The 25,955-nt window shown below is 45.1% G+C and overlaps 1 protein-coding gene across 5 annotated transcripts in view; it reads left to right on the forward strand.

The window, feature by feature from the left end:
- The window catches only part of OSBP2 (oxysterol binding protein 2), a 193,526-nt gene that overhangs the window by 91,346 nt on the left and 76,225 nt on the right, over positions 1-25,955 (forward strand). The window contains exon 1 of one of the 5 annotated variants that reach the window (XM_072723168.1): positions 18,949-19,818. The exons of 3 other annotated variants lie outside the window; for them this stretch is intronic. Coding sequence is in view for 1 of the 2 variants with exons in the window: in XM_072723167.1 (XP_072579268.1) it covers positions 20,667-20,742 (76 nt within the window). In the remaining variant the exon portion in view is untranslated. Of the gene's footprint in view, positions 1-18,948; positions 19,819-20,463; positions 20,743-25,955 lie in introns of those variants that run through there. One more of the 5 variants, XM_072723167.1, reaches the window with a different exon arrangement.

Here is a 25,955-nt window from a genome sequence, read left to right on the forward strand (position 1 = left end):
GGGTCCTGTGCAGGACATGATGGGGCACTATCTCAGTGACTCAAGCAGTACCATTGAGAGGAAGGGAACATTTTCCTGTTTTTTTTTTTTTTAAGGAAAATCCACTTTTTTTTTTAAATTTTTTTTATTTATTTATGATAGTCACAGAGAGAGAGAGGCAGAGACACAGGCGGAGGGAGAAGCAGGCTCCATGCACCGGGAGCCTGATATGGGATTCGATCCCAGGTCTCCGGGATCGCGCCCTGGGCCAAAGGCAGGCGCCAAACCGCTGCGCCACCCAGGGATCCCCATTTTCCTGTTTATATAAGAGGACCTCGGTGCCTTTTTGGAAATCACTGTTAGGAGGTAATGACACTTTGATTGCCATCTAGCTGCTTAGCTAGACAGTCTATTTCAAAAAGACTGCTGAGGGCAGGGTCCACCCCACAGGAGATGCTCAGGAAAATGTCCACTGAATGCAAGGTGGCACGGAAATCCAAACAGAGACTTTTGCAGCTTCAAAGCTAGGTCTTCTTGCATCCCCTAGATGAGAACATAGTGAAAGGCGGGAACACATAAGGATGATTTTCTTTGTTATTTAGTAGGGGACACCCAGGAGTAGGGACATTTGCTCATTAGATGGCCATGGAGCTCTGCAGGCTTAGGAGAGTTTAATGCTGCTTCCTAAAAGTCCAGGTGCTTTCCTGCTTTTTTTGAAATAGCAGTTTTATTACATCAGAACTCAGGGAGAGGGAAATAAAGCATAAGTGTTAAGTTTTTATCAGCTATAGTGCTGGTGTCCAGCCTAAAAGCAGCCCAAGAAGGTGATCTACAGTCACAAATAGAATTCTATCAGGACACCTCTTCCTTCTGCAAAGGTCTGAGCCAGTTGGTGAGGGGCAGGGGGGCAGGGAGGATATTCGTGGAACGTGAACAGTGGCCCTGGGTGGACAGTGGACTATGCACTGGCTTTGTGTAGGCTGACTGGAGAGGAGGACCTGCCTAGCAGGGGAAGGTGGGGCTAGCAGCCCCAGTGAACCAGGAGATCCAACCACAGGAAGGTGCCAGGCCTCATGGCCTTGGTGGCTTGTAGCAGCTATCCCAGCTGGAGGACAGGGGAGCACAGGGTCTTTTGATGGACAACCACTCTTCTTTGGTCTTCCGTATGCGTCTTTAAAAAAATCCTGGCTGAGATATAATCGATACTCATATCTCGCATAAAAACAAATTCCAGAAGGACATAACTTAAAACATTAATGGTCCTTCATTGCAGTAAACTGCCTACATTTAAAGTGCCTAATATGAGAGATGCCTGGGTGACTCAGCGATTGAGCATCTGCCTTTGGCTCAGGGTATGACCCCAGGTTCAAGGATCAAGTCCTGTATTGGGCTCCCTGCAAGGAGGCTGCTTTTCCCTCTGCCTATGTTTCTGCCTCTCTCTCGGTGTCTCTCATGAATAAATAAAATCTTTGAAAAAAATAATAAAGTCCCTAATTTGATAAGTTTTGACATATGTATGCATCCGCGAAACCAGCACCACAGTCAAGATGATGGACATATTTGTCTCCCCAGTGTCTCCCCCCATCTTTTGTGACTCCCGTTCAGCCCCTCCCACTTCCCCAGGTAACCACTAATATGCTCTCTGTTTGAATTTTCTAGAATTGTATAAAAATGGAATCATACACTATTTACTCTATTTGGCTCCCTTACTCAGCATAACTATTTTGTAATCCATTCACATTGTGGCATGTATCACGTTTGTTCTTTTTCATTGCCGAGTGGTATTCCATTGTTGAATGGAAGATCTGCTGTTTCAGTTGATGGGCATTTGGGTTTTTTCCAGGTTTTGACTATCACCAGTAGAGCTGCCATAAACACTCATGTCCATCCCTTTGTATAGACATATGCTTTTTCTCTTGGGTAAATACTGAAGAGTGGAATGACAGGGTTATCAGGTAGTAGGTATGTGTTTAACTTTTTAAGAAACTGCCAAGTTGTCTTCCAAAGCGGGTGTACTATTTAAATACCCACCAGTAGTGTGAGAGGGGCGAGGCTGGGGGACACTGGAGTCAACCATCCCAGGACAACCTGAGGAATGTTGAGTACACATTTTCTTGATGAACAATCATTTTGCCTTTAAAAAAAAGGATTGTATGTTTTCTCAGGCATTACAGTGCCTTACACATTTTCTTTGTTTCGAGGAGTAGACTTGTGTACATAGGGTCCTAGTCATTGGTATCCATGGGGGAATCAGTGAAAGCAGCTTACTGAAGACATAGGTTCTGTTTTCATTCCCCTGGGTTGAGAAATACCACATTTTAGAGGCAGGGAGGCTTGTTCAGAGAGCATATTTCTGTCCAAAGGTAAATGAGTAACTGCATAACACTCCTAGTACTATTGTTCCCCAAATCACCTAAAATCTTTGCCTTTGTGAATTTTTGCATAAGAAAGAACTTTATGGGGAGTCTTTATTGTGGAAATAGAAAAACTGTGGCACCTTGAGGCAGAATGTGTCTTTTTTTCTCTAGCTTGTTTTTCATCACCAACATTGCCCAAAAGCCCCAGAAGCTTCCCAGAGGCATGTCTACTGGGTCAGGCAAGCTGACAATGGATAGGGGAGCATGGGTCTCGGAGATGTCCACCATAAACACTCAAGACTTTTTAACTGAAAGTTGTCTTCCGCGTGTATCTGCAGAATGACTGCTCCTCCCATAGAGAAGCTTCAGAAGCAGGGACAGCATTTTCAGAGGTGGGCATAAGTGTTCGTGCTCCGGTGGATAGTCTCACAGAGCCAAGCCTGTGGTTGCTTATTAACATGTCATGGGTGAAAACCCTTGCTTTTCATTCTTAAAACTAGAATGGCATCTCCAGAAATAGATTTGTGTATTTACAGGAGTTCACTTAGTGATAAAGATGCTGCCATTCAAATCACTTGGGCAATGAAGGACCATTAATAAGTATGTTTTAAGTTATGTCCTTCTGGAATTTGTTTTTATGTGAGATATGAGGTAGGCATCTAATTTTTTATGTTTTCCAAAAGTAATTTCATTTTTTCTCAGCAGAATTTATTCTGTTTTTGAACACTACTCTCCCAAGTTAGGTCACTGTAGCTTTATGGTAGAGTTTGACAGCTAGCTGGATAAATCCTTTCTCACTGAACTTTAGTTTCAAAAATATATTGGGATTTCCCTCTCCTATGTTAGTTTTAGAATGGTCCTAAGTTTTATTTAAAATATCCCACTGGGATTTTGTTTAGGGTTGCATTTTAATTGTAGATTAATTTTTCTTTTTTAACTAACCATGGAACATGTGGACTGCGTTTTGTTCTCCAAATAATTTTAATTGTATATCTAAAGCAGTGTTTAATATTTCCGAATTAGGAAACTTGCTTCCTTGCTAAACTTTATAGAGCTTAGTATATTTTAAGTCAGTATACAATAAATATTTGCTGCACATCTCTCTGTGCCAGACAATGCTAGGAGATGAGGATGTAATGGAAAACAAAATCAGTCACTGCTGCTGTGGATCTCATACCTGCTGTGAAGAGGCAGACAACAAAAAAATCACAGTGGAGGGTATGTGTCCCAGCAAAGGACACACAAGGAGAGGTACCTAGCCCAGTTCAGGGAAGGCTGCCTGGAGGTCAGGGAAGGCTGCCTGGAGGTGATGTGTAAGCTGAGGCCTGAAGGTTAAGGAGGAATTTGCCTGATGAAGCACAAAGACTAAAAGTAAAAATGAGGCCAGAGGTGGGGAGGAGCAGGACGGTCTTGAGAGCTACAGATAGTTCAAGAGTAGCCCAGACAGGGAGGGCTGGGATGGGCTGGGCATGTCCCAAGATGAGGTTGGAGGGGCCATATCATGGATTAATGGCCTTCCCAGCCACATTCCCTCCTGGATCCCAAGAAGGGCTGAGTCTCCCAGAAAGGTGCTACACTGGAGCCTGGCACTCTCAGCTTTGCTCCTCTGGCTACAGGGGAAACAGTGTGTCCGAACAAGGCAAGACTTGTTGACAGGGCATGCTGGCAGTGGGAAAGGAGAGAAGCACTGGGATTTGAGAGCTTCAGGGGGCAGAGCCAAGCTCTGTGTCCTGTTTGTTCCTTATGGTGTCTGCAATACCAGAAGCCACGCAAACTAGGGTCTCAGCTGTGTCACTTCCCAGCCACACGACCTTGGACAAATGATCTAAACCAACCCCCAATCTTCCTGAGCCCCAGTTCCATTATTTGAAGAATCAGATGATTGTGAGGATGTATAAAGTATCAACACCCTGCTTGGCTTGTATGGCACCAATACAAGTGATGGTAATGATGGGTGATGGTGGGGACAGTTTGATCAGCTGCCAAATGTCCTGCTGAGTGAAGAAGGGGAGAAGGGAGTGATAGTCTTCCCTTTGATCTACTGTTTCTGTAATGCTATGGCGATCATTCTGAAAATGTAGAATCCCACCCAGATGCCATGGGAGATCTTCTTCCAAGGAGCTTTCAGTATAGAGAATCCAGGCCTCTTCAGTGTGGAGAACTGGTGGTGGATGGTGTGCTCAGAGCCAGGCCCTGCCCTTCTAGCCGCGTTATTCCCTTTTCACTTGGGGCCCTCAGTCAAAAGGCTGAATGTGCTCTGGGATGACTGACAAACCAGCCAAGGCATTTGGTATGATTTAATCTGACAGATTCAAAGAGAAGCATAAAATGATTTTGCTGTGGCTCAGACTTGCAGAGCTCCTGCAATTACACATCTCCTTTCATGTAAAATTAGATTAGCACCATGGCTCCAGTGTAATGAGTCTCTAATGCCAGAGACCATGTTAATTAATAAGTTGTAAATGTTTACTTTTGATTCAGGCCTTCTTTGGGGGTGAATAATTAACTTTTAATAGCTTCAGGCAAATCTACATGCAATACCACGAAAGGGCAAAAATCGCTTGGCATGAGGCCATTGACATGTATGGCCATCTCAGAAACTGTACCCTAAAGGAAAAGCGAACGCAAAATGTTGGCTCTGGTATTGACTGGTGAAACATCAGCTTTTGATTGTCACACCGTCTTAGAAAGAACTGTACTATTTTTTTTTTTTTAGCTTAAATGGAGGATCTTGGAAGATTTACTGTTCCATTTCGAGATGCATGCTAGATGTTGCAGGGAGGGGCTCTGGAAAGAAGTCCAATCGTGACCAGCAAGAGAGAGCCTGAGTCTGGCCAGCAGGTGGGGACTGCATCCTCTGTGGCTTCAAATGCTAGGATTCAGGGCAGTGAAATCTGCTTCCTCTTAGAAATGATCTGGCCCATCTTCTTTCCAGATTGCACGGCTCCCAACCAGTTCCAGAAGCCAATAGTTAACACAAGTGAATGAGGTCTCCCTTCCATTGACCCACCAATTCAGCTCAGATACTTGCAGAGAGAAAAATCAACTTACAGGACACATAGAAATCAGGGGGAAAAAAAAGAACAAGAAAACCCAAAAGAGCCCCAAGACAACCCAGTACCCCTTTGGGGTTCACCACATAGAAAAAGCATTGGCTGAGGTTCCCAAGTCCGCTTGAGGCTCCAAGTCCAGGGGAAAGAAATGATTTTATTGGAGGTGGTTTGGGTATAGCCTTTTGGAAGGCAGCACCAATGACCAGAGGTGGACAGACTTCAGTTCTAACAACAAAAGGCAGGATGAACTTTTCTCTAAGAACAGGACCTGCTTTTGAGATTCTTTCTCTGTAGCAGCTTTGGCTCCTCTTCTGTTTCCATTTTAGAGCACAGCTTTATTTTATTTTGTGCCATGTTATCTGGGGGTAGGAAGGATGTGAATCTCAGTGAGAACACGTGTTGTTTCTTGTGCATCTCTCTATATGTGACAATAGCTGTCATCAGAAAGAAGGGTGGCAGAGGGGACTCCTGTGTCCATGCTACAAGATGACTGGGCTCAGAAGGATGTGGGCCCCATGAGGGCCCACATTTCATTTCATTGCAGTGTCTGACTGGGTGTGGGCTCCTTGGGCTGGAGGCAGTGGTTGGCCAGATGACCCTCAGGGCTTATTGTCTCTGTTCTTTCCAGTGTCACCCTCTGCTTCCACATATTCTCAGGTTCAGGAAAAACTTTGGATATGTAGCCTCATGAAAATATGTGGCACTGCTGTTTGAACCCCCTTTTTAGGGAGAGAAGGGATAGAAAAGATTTGACAACTTGAAAACATATCACTCATTTGTAGGAGTTTGGGTTGCACACCTAATTTTTTTTTTTAAAGATTTGATTTATTCATAAGAGAAAGAGAGAGGCAGAGACACAGGCAGAGGGAGAAGCAGGCTCCATTCAGGGAGCTTGACATGGGACTCGATCCTGGGACTCTGGAATCATGCCCTGAGCCGAAGGCAGATGCTCAACCGCCGAGCCACCCAGGGATCCTATATTAGGGAATTTTAGATATGACCAGTCCTTTTTCTTTACCATATCTGTGCCAGTCTTGTGAAATACACTGTCAATCGTAATTTCACTTTGTCAATAGAGAAAAGCAAATTGTAGACTGGCAGAGTGCCTTAGCTAGCCCAGAGCAGTGTGACTGAGAGGGTCAGAGTCATGTCCCAGGGCTGGGTCTAGGGCAAGGGGGATTTCAGGAGCCTTTGTAGTAAATAGTTTTTTTAAGAACCCAGCTAGCCTCCTACCCTGTTTCCAGATCAATGGTTACATAGATATCACTAAAATATAGAAATAGAGTCAAAAGACTCATGATTTAAAAATCCATAAGCATTTATCAAAACAGCAAAAAACTAAGGATTTAGGAACCATGTACAGAAGCTGTGATCATGATGATTTGCATAAGAAAGTTTATGAATGCAAGCACTTTTTTCAACCATCATCTGCAGTGCTGTTGACTAAGAAAGCTGAGGTTATAAACCTTCAAATGCCTCCTGCAGAGTTTACTTGCAAGCCCTTGGGTAGAAGTTTGATTTTTTAATGAATAGTCTCTATTGGGTTTAATTAGTCATTGTGTCTATGCATGAATCATTCATAATCTGGGCTTGCCATCAGCACATGGCATTTAAAGTCAGATGAACAGAAACAATATTTTTAAGTAAAATGTAAAATACATTTTGGCCAATTATCATTGGTTGACAACATGTCTCATAGAGATAAAAGTTGATTGGCAGCTGTTAAAAGTTTTGTTGTCTTCTTGCTGGTTGGGGAAGAAATGAACACTATGAAAAGCATAAGCCTCAGGCATCTTCTTCAGCAGCACTTTGAAGGCTCAAAGTCTGGAACACTCCGCAGCCCACCTGACATCAGAGAGCTTCTCTGACCTGGTGGGAGTAACATGAGTGATTGCTGTGTGCCTGGCATTCTTGTATGTGTTATGTTTAGCCCTGCAAGAAACTTACTAGCCACTGAGCTAGTAAGTGGCAGAGCCTGCTTTGAATCCAGGTCTATCTGACTTCAGATTCTCTGGTTTATCCTGTCTTACTACATTGTCTACACACTGAAACTAGATAATCTAAGGTAGACTCCTCAGTGATGCGGATCATAGAGCTCAATGTGGGGCTTAATCTCACAACTGTCAGATCATGACCTGAGCCAAAACCAAGATTTGGACACTTTTAATTAAAGATTTTATTTATTCATGAGAGCCACAGAGAGAGAGGCAGAGACATAGGCAGGGGGAGAAGCAGGCTCCTCGCAGGAAGCCCAATGTGAAACTCTGTACCCGGACCCAAGAATCCCAAGAGTTGAACACTTAACTCCACCCATTTGTCCCTCTCTTTTAATAAAAGAGATTATAATGGGGACGCCTGGGTGGCTCAGTGGTTGAGCACCTGCCTTTGGCTCATGGTGTGATCCTGGAGTTCTGGGATCAAGTCCCACATCAGGCTCCTGCGAGGAACCTGCTTCTCCCTCTGCCTATGTCTCTGCCTTCTCTGTGTCTCTCATGAATAAAAAATAAAATATTAAAAAGAGATTATAATATGAACCTTTGATATATTAGAATCTTCTTTAAACTATTATTTTTACCACTTCACAATTTAAGAACTCCACAAGTTAAATTCCATTTATCTCCTCTTGCTTTTCTTAGTTATTTAGTTATGTTATAAATTCCACAGAGCATTATATTTGTTGATGTTTTAAGCAATATTTATTTATACTTAGCTTTATTTAAAAAAGCAATTCTTATGTTCTTTATTCTTTTCTGAATTTCTTTTCTTCCATCTAGGACCATTTTCCTTCAGTGTAAAGAACTTGAATAGTTCTTATGAATTGTGTCATCTGGCAGTGAATTCTTTATTTTTCTATTTTGCCTTAAAATATCTTTATTTCATCTTAAGTTTCAAAGGCTCTTTTCCCTGGGTATAGAATTCTAGATTAGCAGTTTACCCTACCTCCTTTCCTCCCTCCTTCCGTCCCCTCCTTTTTTAGCTTTAAGGATCCTATTGTTTTCTTTTTCTCTATTTTATATTGAAATGACAACAATCAGAAAAAAAGTATATCTATTTTTTTCTCCAGCTGCTTTTGTTTTTTCCTCTGTATTTGATTTTTAGGGCTGACTATAATCTACCTAGGTAAGGTTGGATTTATAGTTCCCCTTCTTAGGGTTCACTGAGCATCTTGAATCTGTGAGCTAATGTCTTACCAGATTTGGGAAAATTCAGTCATTATTTCTTCCGTGACTGCTTCTGACCTATTCTTTCTCTCTTTATCTCTGTGGGGCTCAAATTACATGTACAATAGACCTCTTGATCACTCACGTGACTTTTATGCTCTGTTGTAAGTCTTTTCCATCTTTTTTCTCTCTGGATATTTTTGATTGACCAGACTGAGTTCTTTAATCCTGTTTTCTACTTTACGCATTCTGCCATGAAGCCAAGTCAATGAATTCTTAATTTCAGACACTGTATTTTTAAATCCTGGAATGTTCATGTGATTACTTCTATAGATTTCCAGTTCTGTTGAAATGTTACATCTATGGATCCATTTTGCTTTTTTTTTCTTTAAACTTATTATAGTTATTTTGAAGTTAGGTTCTTACCAGTCAAGCTGCTTAGGATGCACTAAATATGCCAAGTAGCTCTTCTCATGGCTCTTGACATTTCAGCCATCTGTATTTTTGAAGGTTTACATTTCTCTCATGTAGTATTTTCTTAGGTTTCCCTAACTGCCCATGGGCTTCATGCAGGGAGAATATTACGTCTTTGAGAACTTACCAGGAGCTATGGGGACTCAGGGCTCCCAGTTGATGTAGATGTGGTTGCTTGGTGACTGCTGAGGGAAATCTAGTCTCCTGGGCTTGGATCCACCTAACAGAGAGCTCATTGGTCAGTCAGAGCTAAAAGCATGGTATTCAGGATTGAATTTATTGGTTTTTCCTGCTTTTAATCCTTGTATATCACAAGTTTTTATACATTAAAAACATATTAACAAGGGAAATAACTGATATCAAGCTTAATTGACTATGTAGTATTTTTTAAAATTCTCCTCCAGGGGATCCCTGGGTGGCGCAGCGGTTTAGTGCCTGCCTTTGGCCCAGGGCGCAATCCTGGAGACCCGGGATCGAATCCCACGTCGGGCTCCCGGTGCATGGAGCCTGCTTCTCCCTCTGCCTATGTCTCTGCCTCTCTATGTATCTCATGAATAAATCTTTAAAAAAATTCTCTTCCACTGCTAATATATATACTTCAGTTAAGAATTTTGTTAATTTAATAGTAATTAATATTATTATATTATGTATTTGAAATTTTAACCATCTTTAAGTGTATGGTTCAGTAGTATTAAATACAGTCATATTGCCCAACAACCACTACCATTCATTTCAGAACTCTTTATCTTGATAAACTGAAATTCTATACCCAGGAAATATAAACCCATCCCCCTGCAGTCCCCATCCTGTCCCCTATGACAACATTCTACTTTCTATCTCTATGAATTTCACTACTCTGGGAACCTCATATAAATGAAATTATACAGTATCTTTCTTTTTGTTACTGGCTTGTTTCACTTAGCATAAGGTCTTCAAGGTTCATTCAAGTTGTGGCACATGTCAGTATTTCCTTCCTTTTCAAGGTTAAATATTACACTGTATGTGTATTTCACATTTTACTTCTCCTTGCATATGTCAGTGAACCCTTGGGCTGCTTCCATCTTTTGGCTATTATAAATAATGCTGCTATGAATGAATGTGGGTATAGAAATATCTCTTAGCCCAGGTGGCTCAGCGGTTTAGCGCCGCCTTCAGCCCAGGGCCTGATCCTGGAGACCCGGGATCAAGTCCCATGTCGGGCTCCCTGCTTGGAGCCTGCTTCTGCCTCTGCCTGTGTCTCTGCCTCTCTCTCTCTATCTCTCATGAATAAATAAATTATGTTTTTTTTTTAAAGAAATATGTCTTTAAGAATGCTGCTCTCAATTCTTTGGGTTATATATCCAAAAGGAGGATTTCTTGACCATTATAATTCTATTTTTAAATTTTTGAGGAACTTGCGCTGTTTTTCATAACAGCTGCACCATTTTATATTTCTATCAATAGTGTACATGGTCCGCAATTTCTCCACATTCTCCCCAACACTTACGTTGTTTGGTTTTCTAATATTAGCCATTCGAGTAGATGTGAGGTGAGATCTCATTAATAGTTTTAGATTTTTATTTCCTTAATGATTGGTGATGCTGAGCATCTTTTCATGTGCTTGCTTATTGCCTATTTGTAGATCTTCTTGGGATAAATGTCTAGTCAAGCCTTTTTGCCCATTTTGAATCAGGTCAGTTTTTGTTGCCCAGTTTTAGGAGTTCTTTATATATTCTAGCTATTAGTCCTATCTCAGATACAATTTGCTAGTATTTTCTCTTTCTATGGACTGGCTTTGGACTCTCTTGGAGTGTCCTTAGATGCACAAAAGTTTCTAATTTTCATGAAGTCCAGTTTGCCTGTTTATTCTTTTGCTTCTTGTGCGTTTGGTGTTGTATCTAAGAAGTTATTGCCAAATTAAATGTTGTGAAGCTTTTGTCCTATGTTTTCTTTAAGAATTTTATTCCTTTAGGTCCTACATTTAACTCTTTGACCCATGTTAAGTTAATTTTTATACCTGGTGTTAGGTAAGGTACAACTTCATTCTTTTGCATATGGACATCCAGTTTGTCCAGCACCATTTGTTGAGAAAACTGTCCTTTCCCCCATTGCATGGTCTTGGTACCCTTGTCAGAAAATCTTTGACTATACATACAAGGGTTTATTTCTGAAGGGCCATTGAGTTTTTAGAGGAAAAAGAGACTGCCAGAATTAGTTAATCCAGTACCTTCTTGTTATAGATAAGGACACTGAGGCCCAAAGTGAGAAAGCAACTTGCCCTGGGTTTCATCACTAGTGTATGACAGAGCTAGGAGTCCATCCTTGGCCTGATTTCACATTGGATACTTTTTTTTTTTTCACATTGGATACTTTTTAAACGCTGATTGCTAGTTTGCTTTGTTCCTAGAGTAGAGTTATGCCAGTTACTACTTTGATGAAAGCAGCAAATCCAGTCTCCAGTCTGCAGAAAACCAATTGTGGCTTATCTAGCCCCTCGCCACTCCTGTGGAGCAGTCACTGGCAACAATTGTGTTTTTGAGGCATCGCTATAACCTATATATTGACAGGTTACTCAACCTGTCACTGGGTTCCAATTTGCCCTGTCATCTGGTTTGCAGAATTATGTTCCTGAATACAGCTATGTAATAACATACCATGGAAAGCCGTATCAGTCTTGTCTTTACCACCCACTGGTAACTTGTTCTGTGAATTCTCTGGCAGCCTAGAGCCTCTTTTCTCCCCTGCCAGCCATCCCAAGCTCAGCTTGGCAGGATGTGGCCTGGGGGTGAGAGAGAAAATACAAATTAGATAAAATTCAAAAGCAGAGGGACACCTGTGGCTCAGCAGTTGAGTGTCTGCCTTTGGCTCAGAGCATGATCCTGGAGTCCCAGGATTGGGTCCCACATTGGGCTCCCTGCATGGAGCCCACTTCTCCCTCTGCCTGTGTCTCTCAAGAATAAATAATATTTTTTAAAAAATGCAAAAGAAGAGATAAAATTATCCCTTTCTTGGTATTATCCATGATGAATTTGCTCATTCAAGAACTATTGAGCAACTCTCAATAGCACTATGAACATTTTGCTAGGAAGTGACAGGCCCCCCAAAAAACAGAAGTCAAGGGCTCCTGTAGACTTTCTGGAGAGGTAAGATGACTGGGCATGGACAGGCAGATAGTGGTGTATAAATGGTTAGAAAGATTAAGTATCTGGTGCATGGTACTGTCAGGGAGTGCTCTAAGAGCTCAAGGAAGTGGAAGTGTGGAGGCCAAGGTGAGGAGCCATGCCCCAGAACAATAAGCATGCACTTCCTGGCACCAGACCCAGCACTGTCTGCAGCAGCACTTGGGAGCACTTCTGGATTAAGAGCTTTGCAACTCCAGTAGATGGACAGGTGACTTGGATGCCAGGTGCAGGATAGTAGCGTCGATACTCAGAGTTGGCATGGGACAGTCTAGGTCATGAAGCAAAGATTTGAGACATCATGGCCAGAGGTCAAAGCTGTTACTAGGGGGCTTGGGAAATGGGATAGAGAGGGCATGTCTGCCTATGACTCAAGAGAATTAGGCTTAGCAATTGAACATTGGTTAGTAGTAGGATGGTGGCATTTTAGGCTTGTAACAGTAGGGACAGGCTGTACCAGGTATCTTAGGAGTCATACGGCCAGAGAGGTTAAAAGGGGGGCAGCCCAGGTGGCTCAGCGGTTTAGCACCATCTTCAGCCCAGGGCCTGATCCTGGAGACCCAGGATCGAGTCCCAGTCCAGGTCAGGCTCCCTGCATGGAGGCTACTTCCCCCTCTGCCTGTGTCTCTGCCTCTCTCTCTCTCTGTGTCTCTCATGAATAAATAAAATCTTTAAAAAAAGAGAGCAGGCAGGTGCCCAGGGAGGAGGCTGCCATGGTGGACCAGGGAGAAGGGCGGCTAGGTCCAGGTCCCCAGTTGATTGAGCAGAAAAGACTGGGCTAAGGAAGTATGGTGGACCTTGGGGCAGGCTTCTTGTAAGGGAGAAGGGATGAGCCAAGGACATGCTCATGTTTTCCCCCATTGCATGGTCTTGGCACCCTTGTCCTGTTATCCGCACAGAATAAAAAAGAAGATTGTCTATATGTGAGCTATTGTGGCAATTTCTCTGAGGTTTACCTCAAGTTGTCTAGGTTAGGTAAACACTTAAAGACAATCAGATCCAGATTTTTACATTCATGAAGGTGTTATTGAAAACAATTTCTTTCTCTAAAATAATCCTCATTTCTAGAGATAGTCAAGACCAATTTGTGAAACGATTCCAGTGTTAACAAACTCGGCCTCATTATTTACATAAGCTCAGCAAGAATGATTGATCATAGAAATCCTTCTCGAATCTGCTTTGCTGGAACTTTTTATGAGGAACCTCTAGGTTGAACTTTTAGTAGCCTCTCCAGGCCAGAAGCTAAGCCAAGTACTTGCAATCAGACATGCCTTCAATATCTGTAGATTTGGGCAGATTTGTCTTCACAAGGTCCCCAAGTGACATTCTTTCTTCTTCTTCTTCTTCTTTTTTTTTTTTTTTTTAATTTATTCATGAGAGACACACAGAGAGAGGCAGACACACAGACAGAGGCAGAAACAGGGTCCATGCATAGAGACTGACGTTGGACTCCTCTGGGATCATGCCCTGGGCTGAAGGCGGTGCTAAACCGCTGAGCCACCCGGGCGGCCCCCGTCCCCACTCCAAGTGACATTCTTTACTCACCTGGTGAGGCTGCAGGTAACTCTGTAAGCAAGATAATCGGGCTAACATTTCCAAGTGGCCTATGGCTCCAGGTTTCATAAAGTCAACTTTAGTTCCTTAAAGCTCTTTGGTCATATCTGAGTCTATGCAAGTCTCTCAAATATGACATTCTAGTCAAAGCATTGGTAAAATAACCAATATTTCCAATGGTGTCCTGTTACAAGAACAGATTCTTATTGAACTTATGCAAATGACTGTGATTGCCATGGACCAATACTTATTGAGACCCTTTGAATTTCAGAGGATTCAAGTAAAGACAAAAGTTAATGCTTACAAATGAATACTTTATCACATTTCTGTAAGTCATGGATATCTTAAGTGAGTGTTTTCTTAGCTTGGAAAAGCAAATATTAGAGAACCAGCAATGTTTTAACCAAGAGTACAACAACTATATATAATCATTTTCCCCAATTTACTTAGTGTCCCATATTAGGATTTTTGATTAGTTTGAATGCAGTTTAGTTCTGGAGATTATTACCCATTTCAGTTTTAAGATTTTAAAGACATTGAATATCTGTATTTAAAGATCTCAAGATCTTTTATGAAACTCCTTGAAGATGAATCTCATCTTGCAAGAAAATAAGAACAATTATAAATGACCAGACTGAAAAATGGACATGGTTAAAAATCTGAGATGTTACAACATAGCTGGCAAGGAAATCTATTTCTGTGACACATAACATTTCAATGATCAAAATATCAAGTGATGACCTTATATTAAAACATATTGAAGCTTTAGGAATTGCATGTAACCTCTAGAATAGTTATAGCATTTACCCAAACATAACCTAAGGCTTATATAACAGTGCTTCCAGAGTTAACATACCAAATACTTTTTTTTAAAATTTTTATTTATTTATGATAGTTACACACACACACATACACAGAGGCAGAGACACAGGCAGAGGGAGAAGCAGGCTCCATGCACTGGGAGCTCAATGTGGGATTCGATCCCGGGTCTCCAGGATTGCGCCCCGGGCCAAAGGCAGGCGCCAAACCGCTGCGCCACCCAGGGATCCCAACATACCAAATAAAAAGGCCTAGTGAGTTAAAGAGACTTCACTTACAACTCAAATCTTGGGAGGTTTGTTAAAACCTTAGAAAGTTGTATTTCCATTCCTTAGATCTTTCTTATAGATAGCATTACTTCCCTTATTTTCTTTGCAGTAAGACGTCTAAAGCACAAACCTTCATCCAGTAATCAATGTTTTACCACTTTATCCTATTTGGAAAAGACCTAGATTATCCAAGCAAAACTTTGTAAGATTTCAGGTTGCCAAAGACTTTGAAAGTTGTCCTAACAATTACTTATGAAAACTTTGAGACAGTTAACCATTATTTCAAGTTATCTTTTGCTAAGAAATTACAGAGATAACATGAACTTACTTTGACCTTCAACAAACCTTGGTAGAATAAAAGTTTCACATTTAATGCTGGTAACTTTAAAGACAGTTCTACCTTAGACCACTTAACTTAGTTTAAGTACCTATTTATCTTCCACCTGGATCCTTCTCATTGTCAATTTTTACCTGAAACACTGGTGGGGAAATCTGGAGTGGGCGTTTTTAAGTCCAGAGGGTGCTCCTCTTTGCTTCTTGAGAGCAAGGGTAGGAGGAGCCAATGGTGCTGGAGGCACCAAGGATGATATAGAAGCCGGTTATGTGGGCAGCACCAAGGTGGTACAGAAACATGAGGAGGGGGGAGGGAGGCAGAAGAGGTGAAGTGCCTACAGAAGGCAGAGAAAGGGTTCCTGGTTCTAGAGCAGACACTGTGTTTTCCCGCCAACAAGGGCGGGGGCGGGGGGGCGGGGATAGGCAGTCCATGTCAGACCGGAGAAAACGGAATTTCCCTGAAACAGAGTTTTGGCAGCTGCTTGGAAGTATTCCTTAAAGTCCCTGTCCTGAGGTAGACTAAGCACAGTTGGCTCCAATTATAGTCATTAACTAGGGAAATGAATGAGGGAGGAACCCCTACATCTATTAGGGGGAACAGAGAGTCAGAGTCCCTTTTGTCTGGGATGGCCTGTATTTCCTCCAGCAACCTGGGTTTACTTGGAGGAGGCCTACCTAGATCATTATTATCCAATGTCAGAAGGGAGTTTACTAGCCAACGTGTTTGGACCATTTGCCCTATTTCCTGCAGAAGAGATCTAATGGATAATCCCGATGAGGCCATGTAGTGTTAGTTAGAGCTCAGTCCTTTTCTAAATTTTGCAATCCGAATTGTTTCCAGTGGGTTAAAAGGCACCCCAAAGGAGAGTCCTTGGAGACTGAAGAGAGGAGCTCCCATGCTCCTAAGGAGTAAAGAAGGTCCATTACCAAAGAAAATCCACGCCCCCCCTACTGCGGGGTGGCGTCCCATGAGCAGGATATGTCAGAGGTTTCTAGTGTCAAAGCAACCTGAGGCATCCCCCAAACAAAATTGCAATGATCACTGCAGCCGTTAAAGGCTCCTGTAGGAGGGAGGCCTGCCCATGGACTGAAATACCATGCCTTGAAGGTCGTGCTATGAAGGTCACGCCTTATTTTACCTGGCCTTGAAGGCAAAACCTGCCATTTTTCACTCATGGAGTGTTGTGCCCAAGATTGCATATCTGAGAAACCACCAAGGAGCCGACACCAATGCAAACACATGAGGGCTTATTTACAAGCTCGAGCTTGGGTCCAAGTATACCCAACACAACAGAGCAGGGGCTTGGACCCCGAGGTTAAGAGGTGTAGCAGTTTTATAGGTGCCGGTGGCCAATGGGGATTGTAACACGTATAGAAAGTTACATGGTCATGTCGGTCCACAAGCAGATGGCCAATTGAATTACAATTCATCCTATAGGGTCCGTTTGAACTAGCCTGTTATTCTGGTCAGAATTGGCGTGCGGGTTTGGCGGGCAAAGAGCAGGGTTTATGTTCTTCGGTGGTTGGGGGGTTCCACAGTCCTATATGAGCCGGTGGCTTGACTAGAGTGGGGGAGTGATTTCTTCCTGTAACCGGGATGGGGTTCAGTTCTTGGTCTGAGATGGCTGACAAAGTACAATGTTAAACCCAATGGCCCCAACTTCTCGGCCTTCACATGGAGAACACTAGAAAAGTTTCACAAGGGGAAATTACCTAATTTCGTAGTTTAAGTGGTTACTAGAGGACATTGACGGACAACAATAAAGAAAGAAATCCATCATGGTCTATGCAATGTTCCAACACGTGTAATTCTTACAGCCAACTTCCCTAGGAAATGGTCCCCAGTTGGTTTTAATTCCATTGAGCACTAGTTTCAGCCGGCTCACAGTAGAGATCTCGCAGCTAGAAGCAGCTAGACCAGGGATGTGGAGGGGATCACATTAGACCAATGGGGAGGAAACCTCACACAGGAGTCTTAAGATTGGCAGCCGTCCTGGTTACTTAGGTGGCTGTCCCATGCCCAAGACAGACAACTTTGTATAGGGACAGGAATAAAGAGAGGGCATTAAGTTTCTGGGTCTTATTACTATTCTGGCTAGGGTACTTACTAACTACCAGCCAAAAGGCAGGCTTTCTCCTCCCTGTAAGGTAGCCATGGGCTAGAGGATTGCAGCCTGAGCAATCAGCATGAAAGTGTTCCAATAAGACTGTACTCCTTGAAGGGCCCCTGGAATGAGAGTAAAAGGAAGAAGAGAGAAAGTACTCACCAACTTTGCACTGAAGCTCAGAGTCCAGATGTAAAAGATTCAAAGCCCCATGTAGGGTGCCAAATGACAAAATTTCAGAGCATAAGTGAAGTTTGGTGGGGTGCTGCGTCAGGCTTGTGAGGGGTAGCTGATTATATACCCAGGAGTTGGGGGAAGGTAAGCAAAAGGGAGATTTCAAAAGGATTTTCATATGCTAAGGAGGACCTACAGGATACTGGAGGCCTTGCCATTGTCAAGTTAAAGGTTGTTTTTCCCTCTAGCAAGGCATTAACATTAAGACAATTGGAAACTTCTTGAAGAATGTCACACATATCCCACCCTGGATGGGATATCCACCGTGCTTTGTCCTCAGCTAATCCTGTTCCCTCATCAACTGGGTCCCTCACTGATTTCCTGGAAGATGAAGATGCAGACTTTGCTGGTGATTGCTGAATGTGCCATAAGTTAGACAATTAAAAGAGTTAAATTGAAGGAATTCTCTGTCACAAAATCCTCAAGAAATTCCATTCCAAATGAGGAAATGCACAAAGAAAGAGCTGAGACTTTCCTCCTAAGTGTCAACGTGTCCACTTGGCAAATGCCGGATGTTTGCAAGGCAGACAGGCAGCCCATACTCCATCTGATACCTGTGACCAGTGCAGCAGGAAGCCCACATAACCTGGTGTCCCTGGAACCTGACTCGCTTCTTATCTGTGTTTTGATGGTATGCTACTAAAAAAAAAAAAAAAAAAAAGTTAAAAGACTGTAGTTAAAAGTTAAAGTGGTTTTGTTTCTTTTTAAAGGCACCACATGTGGGTTGTGATTCTTTTTCCTTGATGTGGAAACTGGAGGAGCCCCTCCTCCCTCCCCCCACTTGCTGCATTTCCTGGATGGCAAATGCTCACTCCTGTTCCTGCTGTGCCCTTCCTGAATGTTTCAGCTCTGGGCTCTTTGTGTAGCAGCCTTGATCTGTGAATGTTTGAGTGGAGTGCCTCATGCTTCCTTGGATAGCATTTATTAACCTCACTAGAACTCATTCTATTTGATCTTCCCCTTTCAAACCAGGGGCTCAACCAAATGGTAAAAAATCAACAAGTCTTTGGATTTGAATTAATAAGGCATAAAAGTTGTGGTTGCCTTAGAAAGAATTAAGCAAGAGTTGCTAGTTTTGGCAGTGGGCTTCCTCATTTTGTACATGGAAAGGCCCTAGGGAGTCCATGAAGTGAGCTGGGCTGGGGGTGGCTGCCCAGTCTGTGGATTCTCCTGCTTGGCCAGGCAGACAGGCTGAATTATCTCAGACTTGGAGCCAGAGGTAGCTCCATCCTTACCCCTACATCCCAAGAGGAGAAGCGGAGGTTCACTGAGGGCAGAGGTCAGGGTGGCCCAGGTCATGTTTCTGGTCTGTGGCAGAGGCTCTCAGAACCAGGGCCCATCATCTCAGTCTTGACTTTCCTGGCAGGAGACAAGGACTGGTGGGAGGGATTTAACAGATGAAAAATGTGGAAGCGTTCTGAATGATGTCACCAGGCTCCAGTAGTCCCATCTGTTGGTTGATTGAGGCTCTGGCACCAAAGATGTGGAGGAGGTACTTGGATTCCAGGTGGGGATGGAACCCCAAAGTCTCTCCCTCTCCCTAGTTCCCAAGACACTCTAACTGGTTAACACCTTACAACTCCAGGATATATGACGGCGGAGAAGTGACGGCTTGAGCCAAGAGCCCCTCCCACACTGGACCCAGGTGAAGGGCCAGCCCTCTTTGGCCTGATTGAGCCGCGATCGCACGCTTAAAGCCGGGTCGGGTTCCGGGCCATGCTCCTGCATTTTAAGAGGCTGAGCTGAGCTTTCCGTCGCCCGCTGGTGTTCGACACCGAGAGCTCGCCTTTGTCTAGCCCGCCGGGCGGGAGGAGCGCGCTAATCCCTGCTCCGACCCGGCGGGAGGAGGCGCGTCCCGTCCTCCGCGGACTATCTGGTGGCCTCGCGCGGCGCCCTCTGCTCTTGGAGCGGGGCCCGAGGGACGGAGGCGGCCTCCTCGGGCGGGTGGAGGAGGAGGAATGAGGACGCGGCGCGCCGCGCCCCTGCTGCGCTCCCGTTGACTGACCCGCGGGCGAGGCGGAGGGGCGGAGCGGGGCGCACGGCTCCTCTCGCCTGGCTGCCCTCGGAGCGCACGGGCTGGCCGCTGTCCGCGGTGCTGAAGGGGCGGCCGCGGTGGGGAGGCGGGCCGGGAGCCGCCGGCTAGCACACACCCAATCCGGGGACCGCCCTCCTTCTCCCGGCACGGCGGTGGCAGCCGGCACTGCACGGAGATGCACTGAGAGCGCGGCGGCGGGAAGGCGGCGGCGGCGGCGGCGGCGGCTGCAAGAGCCCCTGCAGCCTCGGGGCCAGACCCACTTCCACACTCGGGAGCCCCTACCTGGGGTGAGTTGGAGCTGGCGGAGCAGGCATGGGGCGGGCGGGTCCCGAGGCATGGGATCTCTTGGGCTTTTAAATTTTCCTTAGCCATTGTAAATTTCTTCCAGCCCCGATCTTGAGCAGCCTACACGACTGAGGGCTCAGATCTCTCTGTCCTGGTACTTACCCAGTCCTGGGATAGAGGGCAGTCCCTCTGCCCTCACAAGGCAGGGGACAAAGGGTTTAGCTAGAAGTCTAAGGGCAGTCACTAAGCCTGTCCTCTTCACCACCCTGGGTGCTGCTCACTATATGACACTGAAAAGGGATGTTTGCCCAGGTTGGTGTCCCAAGGGCAATACTTTCCTCTCTCTGTGCAGGGGACTGGCCCTGTGTAGACCAGACACTGGAATTCAGCCCAGACAGAGGCCAGCCATCTTTTAGCAGGGAAGGTAGGCTTGAGCCTTCCCCAGGGGCTGCAAGCAAGAGGTAAAGCCCTTTCCCTGCCTTCCTCCAGTCTCCTTAGACACCTGAGCTGCCATTACCAGGGCTTCAAGGGCAAGGGTCACCTGAGTGCACCTGGCTGATGTGAGTGAGCTGGACTGAGGCAGAAGATCTTTGGAGTACATACTGGGCAGGCACTTCCTGCTAGTGTGTGTGTGTGTGTGTGTGTGTGTGTGTGTGTGTTTTCCCAGCACGCAAAGGGGATTTTAAACTCCGGTAGTGCCTGTCACAGGAAAAGCCCTTCTCCAGCTGGCCTGTACCTCTGAGTAAGCAGTTTGGGGTCACGCTGGGCAACTACCCAGCCAGGAGCCTTGGGCTTCTTCGGTCCTTAAAGCTGCCCCCCTCCTGCTTTGAGCCATCCACTGAAGGGGGAGATGTGTTTAAACTTGATGGGTCACCTCTGCCTTCGATCCCACCAGCATTCGGTTCCCATCTCCATCACCTGGCAAGGTCAGACATATAGACCTCTTGACTCCTAGAACCTGATGGGTGGGCTGTTGGGGGGCTCTACTACCTTGGCGAAGGACTTTTGGTGGGTGTGTTGGGGAGGTGAAGGGGTGGAAGGAAGGGGGTGGAGTTGGAGGGATCATCCTCCAGGGCCCCTTAGAAGTCTGGATTCCAAGCCTTGTAAAATGCCTGTTGTAACCAGGTGGATGTACATGAAGCTTCTGAATCTGAATAGGCTTGTTCTGGAGGATCCAGGTCTGGGTTTTGTTCTGACTGTCTAACCTAAGTTATGTGCATTAGAAATGACTCTAGTGGGCAGCGTCCTTGGATCGTTGGATACCTAGTGGTGTTGATTAACTGAAAGAGAGGTGGAAAAGATATGTGAGATGATGTGCTTGTTTTAGGGTCAGTGTGAGCTGCAATGATGCTGCAGTGCTGATTGAAATGTATGCCAAGAATGTGGTAGCATTCCTGGGTACCATTAGGTACCAGGTACCATTTATCTCTGTTCTACAGTGTTCTGTAGAGAGGAAAGGTCATATTGGGGAAAGCATAATAATTGCATATCTAACATATACTTGATTTACATTATTCATGACCACTTTTTTTCCATCCCAAAGCATCTTTGTTTTGAGTAGGTAAGTTTTGACCTACCATTTAAACACTTTGTATTTTGGCCAGATGAATAAACCTCTTTAGAGAGTAGTTGTCTGGAAGGATGGCTGACTCATAACTGTACTTTGACATCCTTGCTGACTTGGTTCATAAAATTATGAAGTCCAAAATACATTAACTGCAGGCTTGCTGAGCAGCAGGCCATTGCTTTTGCTTTGGAAAAACAATGTATTTGAGCTTTGCCTGTTGTTTGTTTTGAAAATACATTTATAGGCCTGAAGTTTTCTTTAACTAGATCAAGTGGAGGTATATATTTTTTTAGCATGCTCTAAACCTGTAATGCAATCAGGCTACCTATTTTTATTAACAATCTTAGCAACTTAAAACCTCCTCAATAATTAAGGTGGGCTCAAGTTCTCCTCTGTAACTGAGAAAGATAACATTTGAGGGTTGTCTAGGTGATACATAGTCCTAGATCCAGTTCACGGTCGCTGTTCAGAAGTCACACACTTGGTTATATCCCATGCAAGCCTTCATCTATATACAATTATAAAATATGCATGAAAAATATGAACAGAACCTTTCTGACTGGATTTCTCAAGGCCAAGGCAGAAAATAAAGATATAGTGATGAATATATGGCAATAGAACAAGTTTCATTTTGGTGAAAATAATTCATCTTGGGTTCCTGCTAGAGTGCTATTAGGAATGGTGATAATACCTATGTTGTGTAAAGGAGTGAAGAAAAGGCCTCATTCTGTAGATTAAGAGACCCCAGTTAAAATTCCCATTTCACCTCTTATTAACCATATGCCATGATTTAGTCTCTCTCAGCCTCGGGGTTGGTTTTTTTTAAAAAATAAGATTTATTTATTTATTTATTTATTGAGAGAGAGAGCAGGGGGAGGGGCAGAGGAAGAGACGCAGACTCCCTGTTGAGTGCGGAGCTTGTTGGGTTTGATCTCATGACCCTGGAATCATCACCTGAGATGAAATCAAGAGTTGGACACTGAGCCATCCAGGTGCCGCCTGAGCCTCAGTTTTATCATTTGTAAGATAGAGAAAGTAACAGCTGTGTGGTATGTCAGCTTAGCACAGGATTGTAGGGACTCAGTGTTATCCTTGATATGTCTTGCCATAGTCTACTGCCACTGGTTACTAGAAAAATCTGAACAGATTGGGACAAAAGTCCCCACACACTGATGTTTTTACTGAAATCATGATGGCTGTGAAAGGACTCAGTAGTTTGCTTTGGGGTAGCCTGGTCCTGCTGGAGGTGGTGTTCCTGAGGTGGGGGCTGTCTTTGGGTCTGCTGTCATTCAGGGACCTTGGCTGGCCAGCAGTGAAGCTCTGGCAAAAGACAAGGGGAGTGTTCCCTCCAGGAAGAAGGGAGCCTCCATGCCAAAGGCCATGAGGGGAGTCTCTGTGCAAGAAACCTCTTCCAGTAGAGGCTATGTGGCAGGGGACATTTTCTTGTGGGAGGCTACTGCTTGCTGTCTCCCCTGAAGTTCTCTCTCTCTGACACTGGTTTTCCTCCAACAATGTGTGTCCTGTTTATGTCCCCAATACCCTGTGGTAATAGCAGCTGACACTGACTGGGCTTTCCTGTATAACTCAGTCCTCATAACAACCCTGTGAGATGGAACCATTACCATACCCTATGATATGCATGAGATTAGATCACACGTGTCCAGGTTCTGACTGTGGCACCTGCCTGGCTGGCATGGGGAGAAAGCCTCAGAGAAGAGCTGATGGCATGAAAAGGGCGACCAAGCGACACACCCATAGTCCCCTTGATCACTAGGCTCACAATCCAGTGCTCCCTTCTCGTGCTGAGTTGATGGCCACCCATTGCCGAGTGGCTAGACGAGAAAGAATAAGCAGGGGTTAGGATCAGCTGTACAGAATCACGACTTGGAGCAGTTAGTGTCTGAGACCTTCCCTTTTAGGCTTGTCGGGTCTTCCCATCCTCGCCCGGGGATGAGGCATGTTTGTGATTGGGCAGCAGGGACAGCAGCCACAGTGGTCAGCAGGGCTGGAAGGTAGAAGGGCCCTTGGAAAACAGTAAGGCCATCCTCCCCTGATATGAAGAGCCCAAGGCCCAGAGGGAATGAATCACCCCTGAAGGTGGGAGGAGTGGAGAGAAGGGTCTTTATTCCATTCCCCAAGGCAAGAGTCTCTCCTAATGCTGTGCCTTAGTGGTGCCTCTCCAAGAATTCTGGGGTGTTGCTGGTAGGTCTGTCAGAAAGGGCATCCTAAGTCCTGGGACCTCCTCTGATCCCAGAGATGCCCCCGAGGTGGACAGATCCCATTGCCCCTGGCTCCCCCGCCTGGGAACCAACTCCATCTGGCCTCCACTGGCACATAGTAGCCATTTGCACACTGTATTGATTTCCATTTCCTGAGGCGATACAGTAATTTAAAGGTGATTCAGTTGAGTTTCTAGTTCCCTTGGCTTGAGACCTTTCTTCCAAAATGCCTGCTGCTAACAGCCTGGGTACTAGGCATTGATATAAAAAAACATGTTTGTTGCCCATAAACCTGAATTATTTATGAAGAATGTGGACTCTTACAGCTGCTTTGCACACTCTTCAGCTGCCCCACCTCAGCAGTTACTTGATGAGCACACCCATGAGCTTGCTTCTTAAATTGCATGGCATTTCATGACGCTAAACCCATTGCCACTCCTGCCAGCATGTTGCTCTCCTTCAGTCACTGACCTCATGAACCCCAGCTCCTGCAAGCTTCAACTCCTTCCTCTCCTTGCTGCCTGAGGTCATGCCCTGTCCATTCTGTCACACTTTCTCTGGATTCTCTCCTTGTCCTGCCACCACTGCCCTCATTATTGGTGACTCCCTGCGTCGGGAGGGTCCTTTTAGACATGCCCCTCTATGCCTCAGGCAGAGTTATGTTTCAGGAACACTGGTCTGCTCTTGTCACTGCTTTCCTGTTGAACCTTCCCTTGCTCCCTCCTGCCCTGGCCCCCTACTGCCTCCAGGGTACCAGGGCAGATGCCGCAATACAGCCTGAAAAGCCTTTCTGCAGGCTGGCTCAGCTCCCTGCAGCACAAAGCACAGAGCCATGGCTTCTTGTGCAGCCTGACTCTCCCTCCTCCCCCATGCTGTGTTCCTCCTTCCACCTGGACATGTCCCTTCCCTCTCCCACCTCCTCCAGGCCTAGCTTCAGAGCTATCTTCTTCAAGATGCCTTCCTTCTCTGACTGTTCCTCCCCTGCACAGACCCAGAGCACACTGGCTCAGTCGCCCATTAATGATTCTGGGCAATAGTGATGCCCAAGTGAGGGTTATGGGTTGTATTGTGTACCCCCCAAAAGATATATTAAATACCTAGCCCCTCAGTACCTGTGAATGTGACTGGAACTAGGGTCTTTGCAGATGCATCAAATTAAGATGATGTCATGAGTGGTACATAATCCAATACAACTGGTCTCCTAATATGAGGGAAATTTGGACTCAGACACAAAGGGGATGGTCATATGAAGACGGAAGCAGAGATGACACTTATGCTACTGTAAGCCAACAAATTTCTGCGACCACCAGAAACTAGAAGAGGCAAGGAAAGATCCTTCTCTATAAACTTCAGAGGGAGCATGGCTCTATCAGCACCTTGATGGTAGACTTCTAGTCTCCAGAATTGTGAGACATTAAATTTCTGTTGTTTGAAGCCATCTGGTTTGTGATGGCCCTAGGAAACTAATACAGTGAGTACACCTCCTCCCTGGCCCTCAAGGTACTGACCTTGTATTTGCAGGGGGACAGTCAAGATCCTTATGAATCAGCGTGATGAGTGCAGCAAGTGATGAGTGAAGGTTTGATGAGCACCCTGAGGAAGGGTCCTTCCGGGATCCCTGGGTGGCGCAGCGGTTTGGCACCTGCCTTTGGCCCAGGGTGCGATCCTGGAGACCTGGGATCGAATCCCACATCGGGCTCCCAGTGCATGAAGCCTGCTTCTCCCTCTGCCTGTGTCTCTGCCTCTCTCTCTCTCTGTGACTATCATAAGTAAATAAAAATTAAAAAAAAAAAAAAAAGGAAGGGTCCTTCCATCCCCCCTCTGTGCAGTGGCAGCTGTCAAGTAAAGCTCCCTTAGGGAGGGGCCCACACCCAATTTCCAGAGATGACAGCAGCCAGTCAAGGGAAGGAAAGACCAGGCATCTCAGCCAGGTGAGCAAAGGCAAGGGAGGGAAGAGCAGGGGTGAAGCCAAGGAGTAAGAAGTGAGGAATTTCTGAGGCCCACTAGGCTTAAGCTCCTTGTGGGCTGTGCTTTTCTAAGGAGTTTGAATTTGAACTTGCTGCTGTGGGTATCAGGGAGCCATGGAGGGGAAGTGACAGCAGATGTTGTATTTTCAGTAAATTGTCCCTATGGCAGCTTGAAGGATGGATCAGAAGGGATAAATGTTGAAGCTGAGACCTTGGAAGTGAGCTGGGGCATGGCTTATTCCTCCCAGGTGCAGAATAGGGTATGGATTTGCAAAACATTTTGAAGTTAACATCCTTAGGACTTGGGGCCACATTGCGTGTAGGGGCCTCAAGGTGAGGGAGAAGCCATAGGAGCCCACCCTCAGGTCCTCAGCCTAGTGCCTGTG

The sequence above is a fragment of the Vulpes vulpes genome, chromosome 10, assembly GCF_048418805.1.
Source record: "Vulpes vulpes isolate BD-2025 chromosome 10, VulVul3, whole genome shotgun sequence".
In the NCBI taxonomy this organism is placed as follows: Eukaryota; Metazoa; Chordata; class Mammalia; order Carnivora; family Canidae; genus Vulpes; species Vulpes vulpes.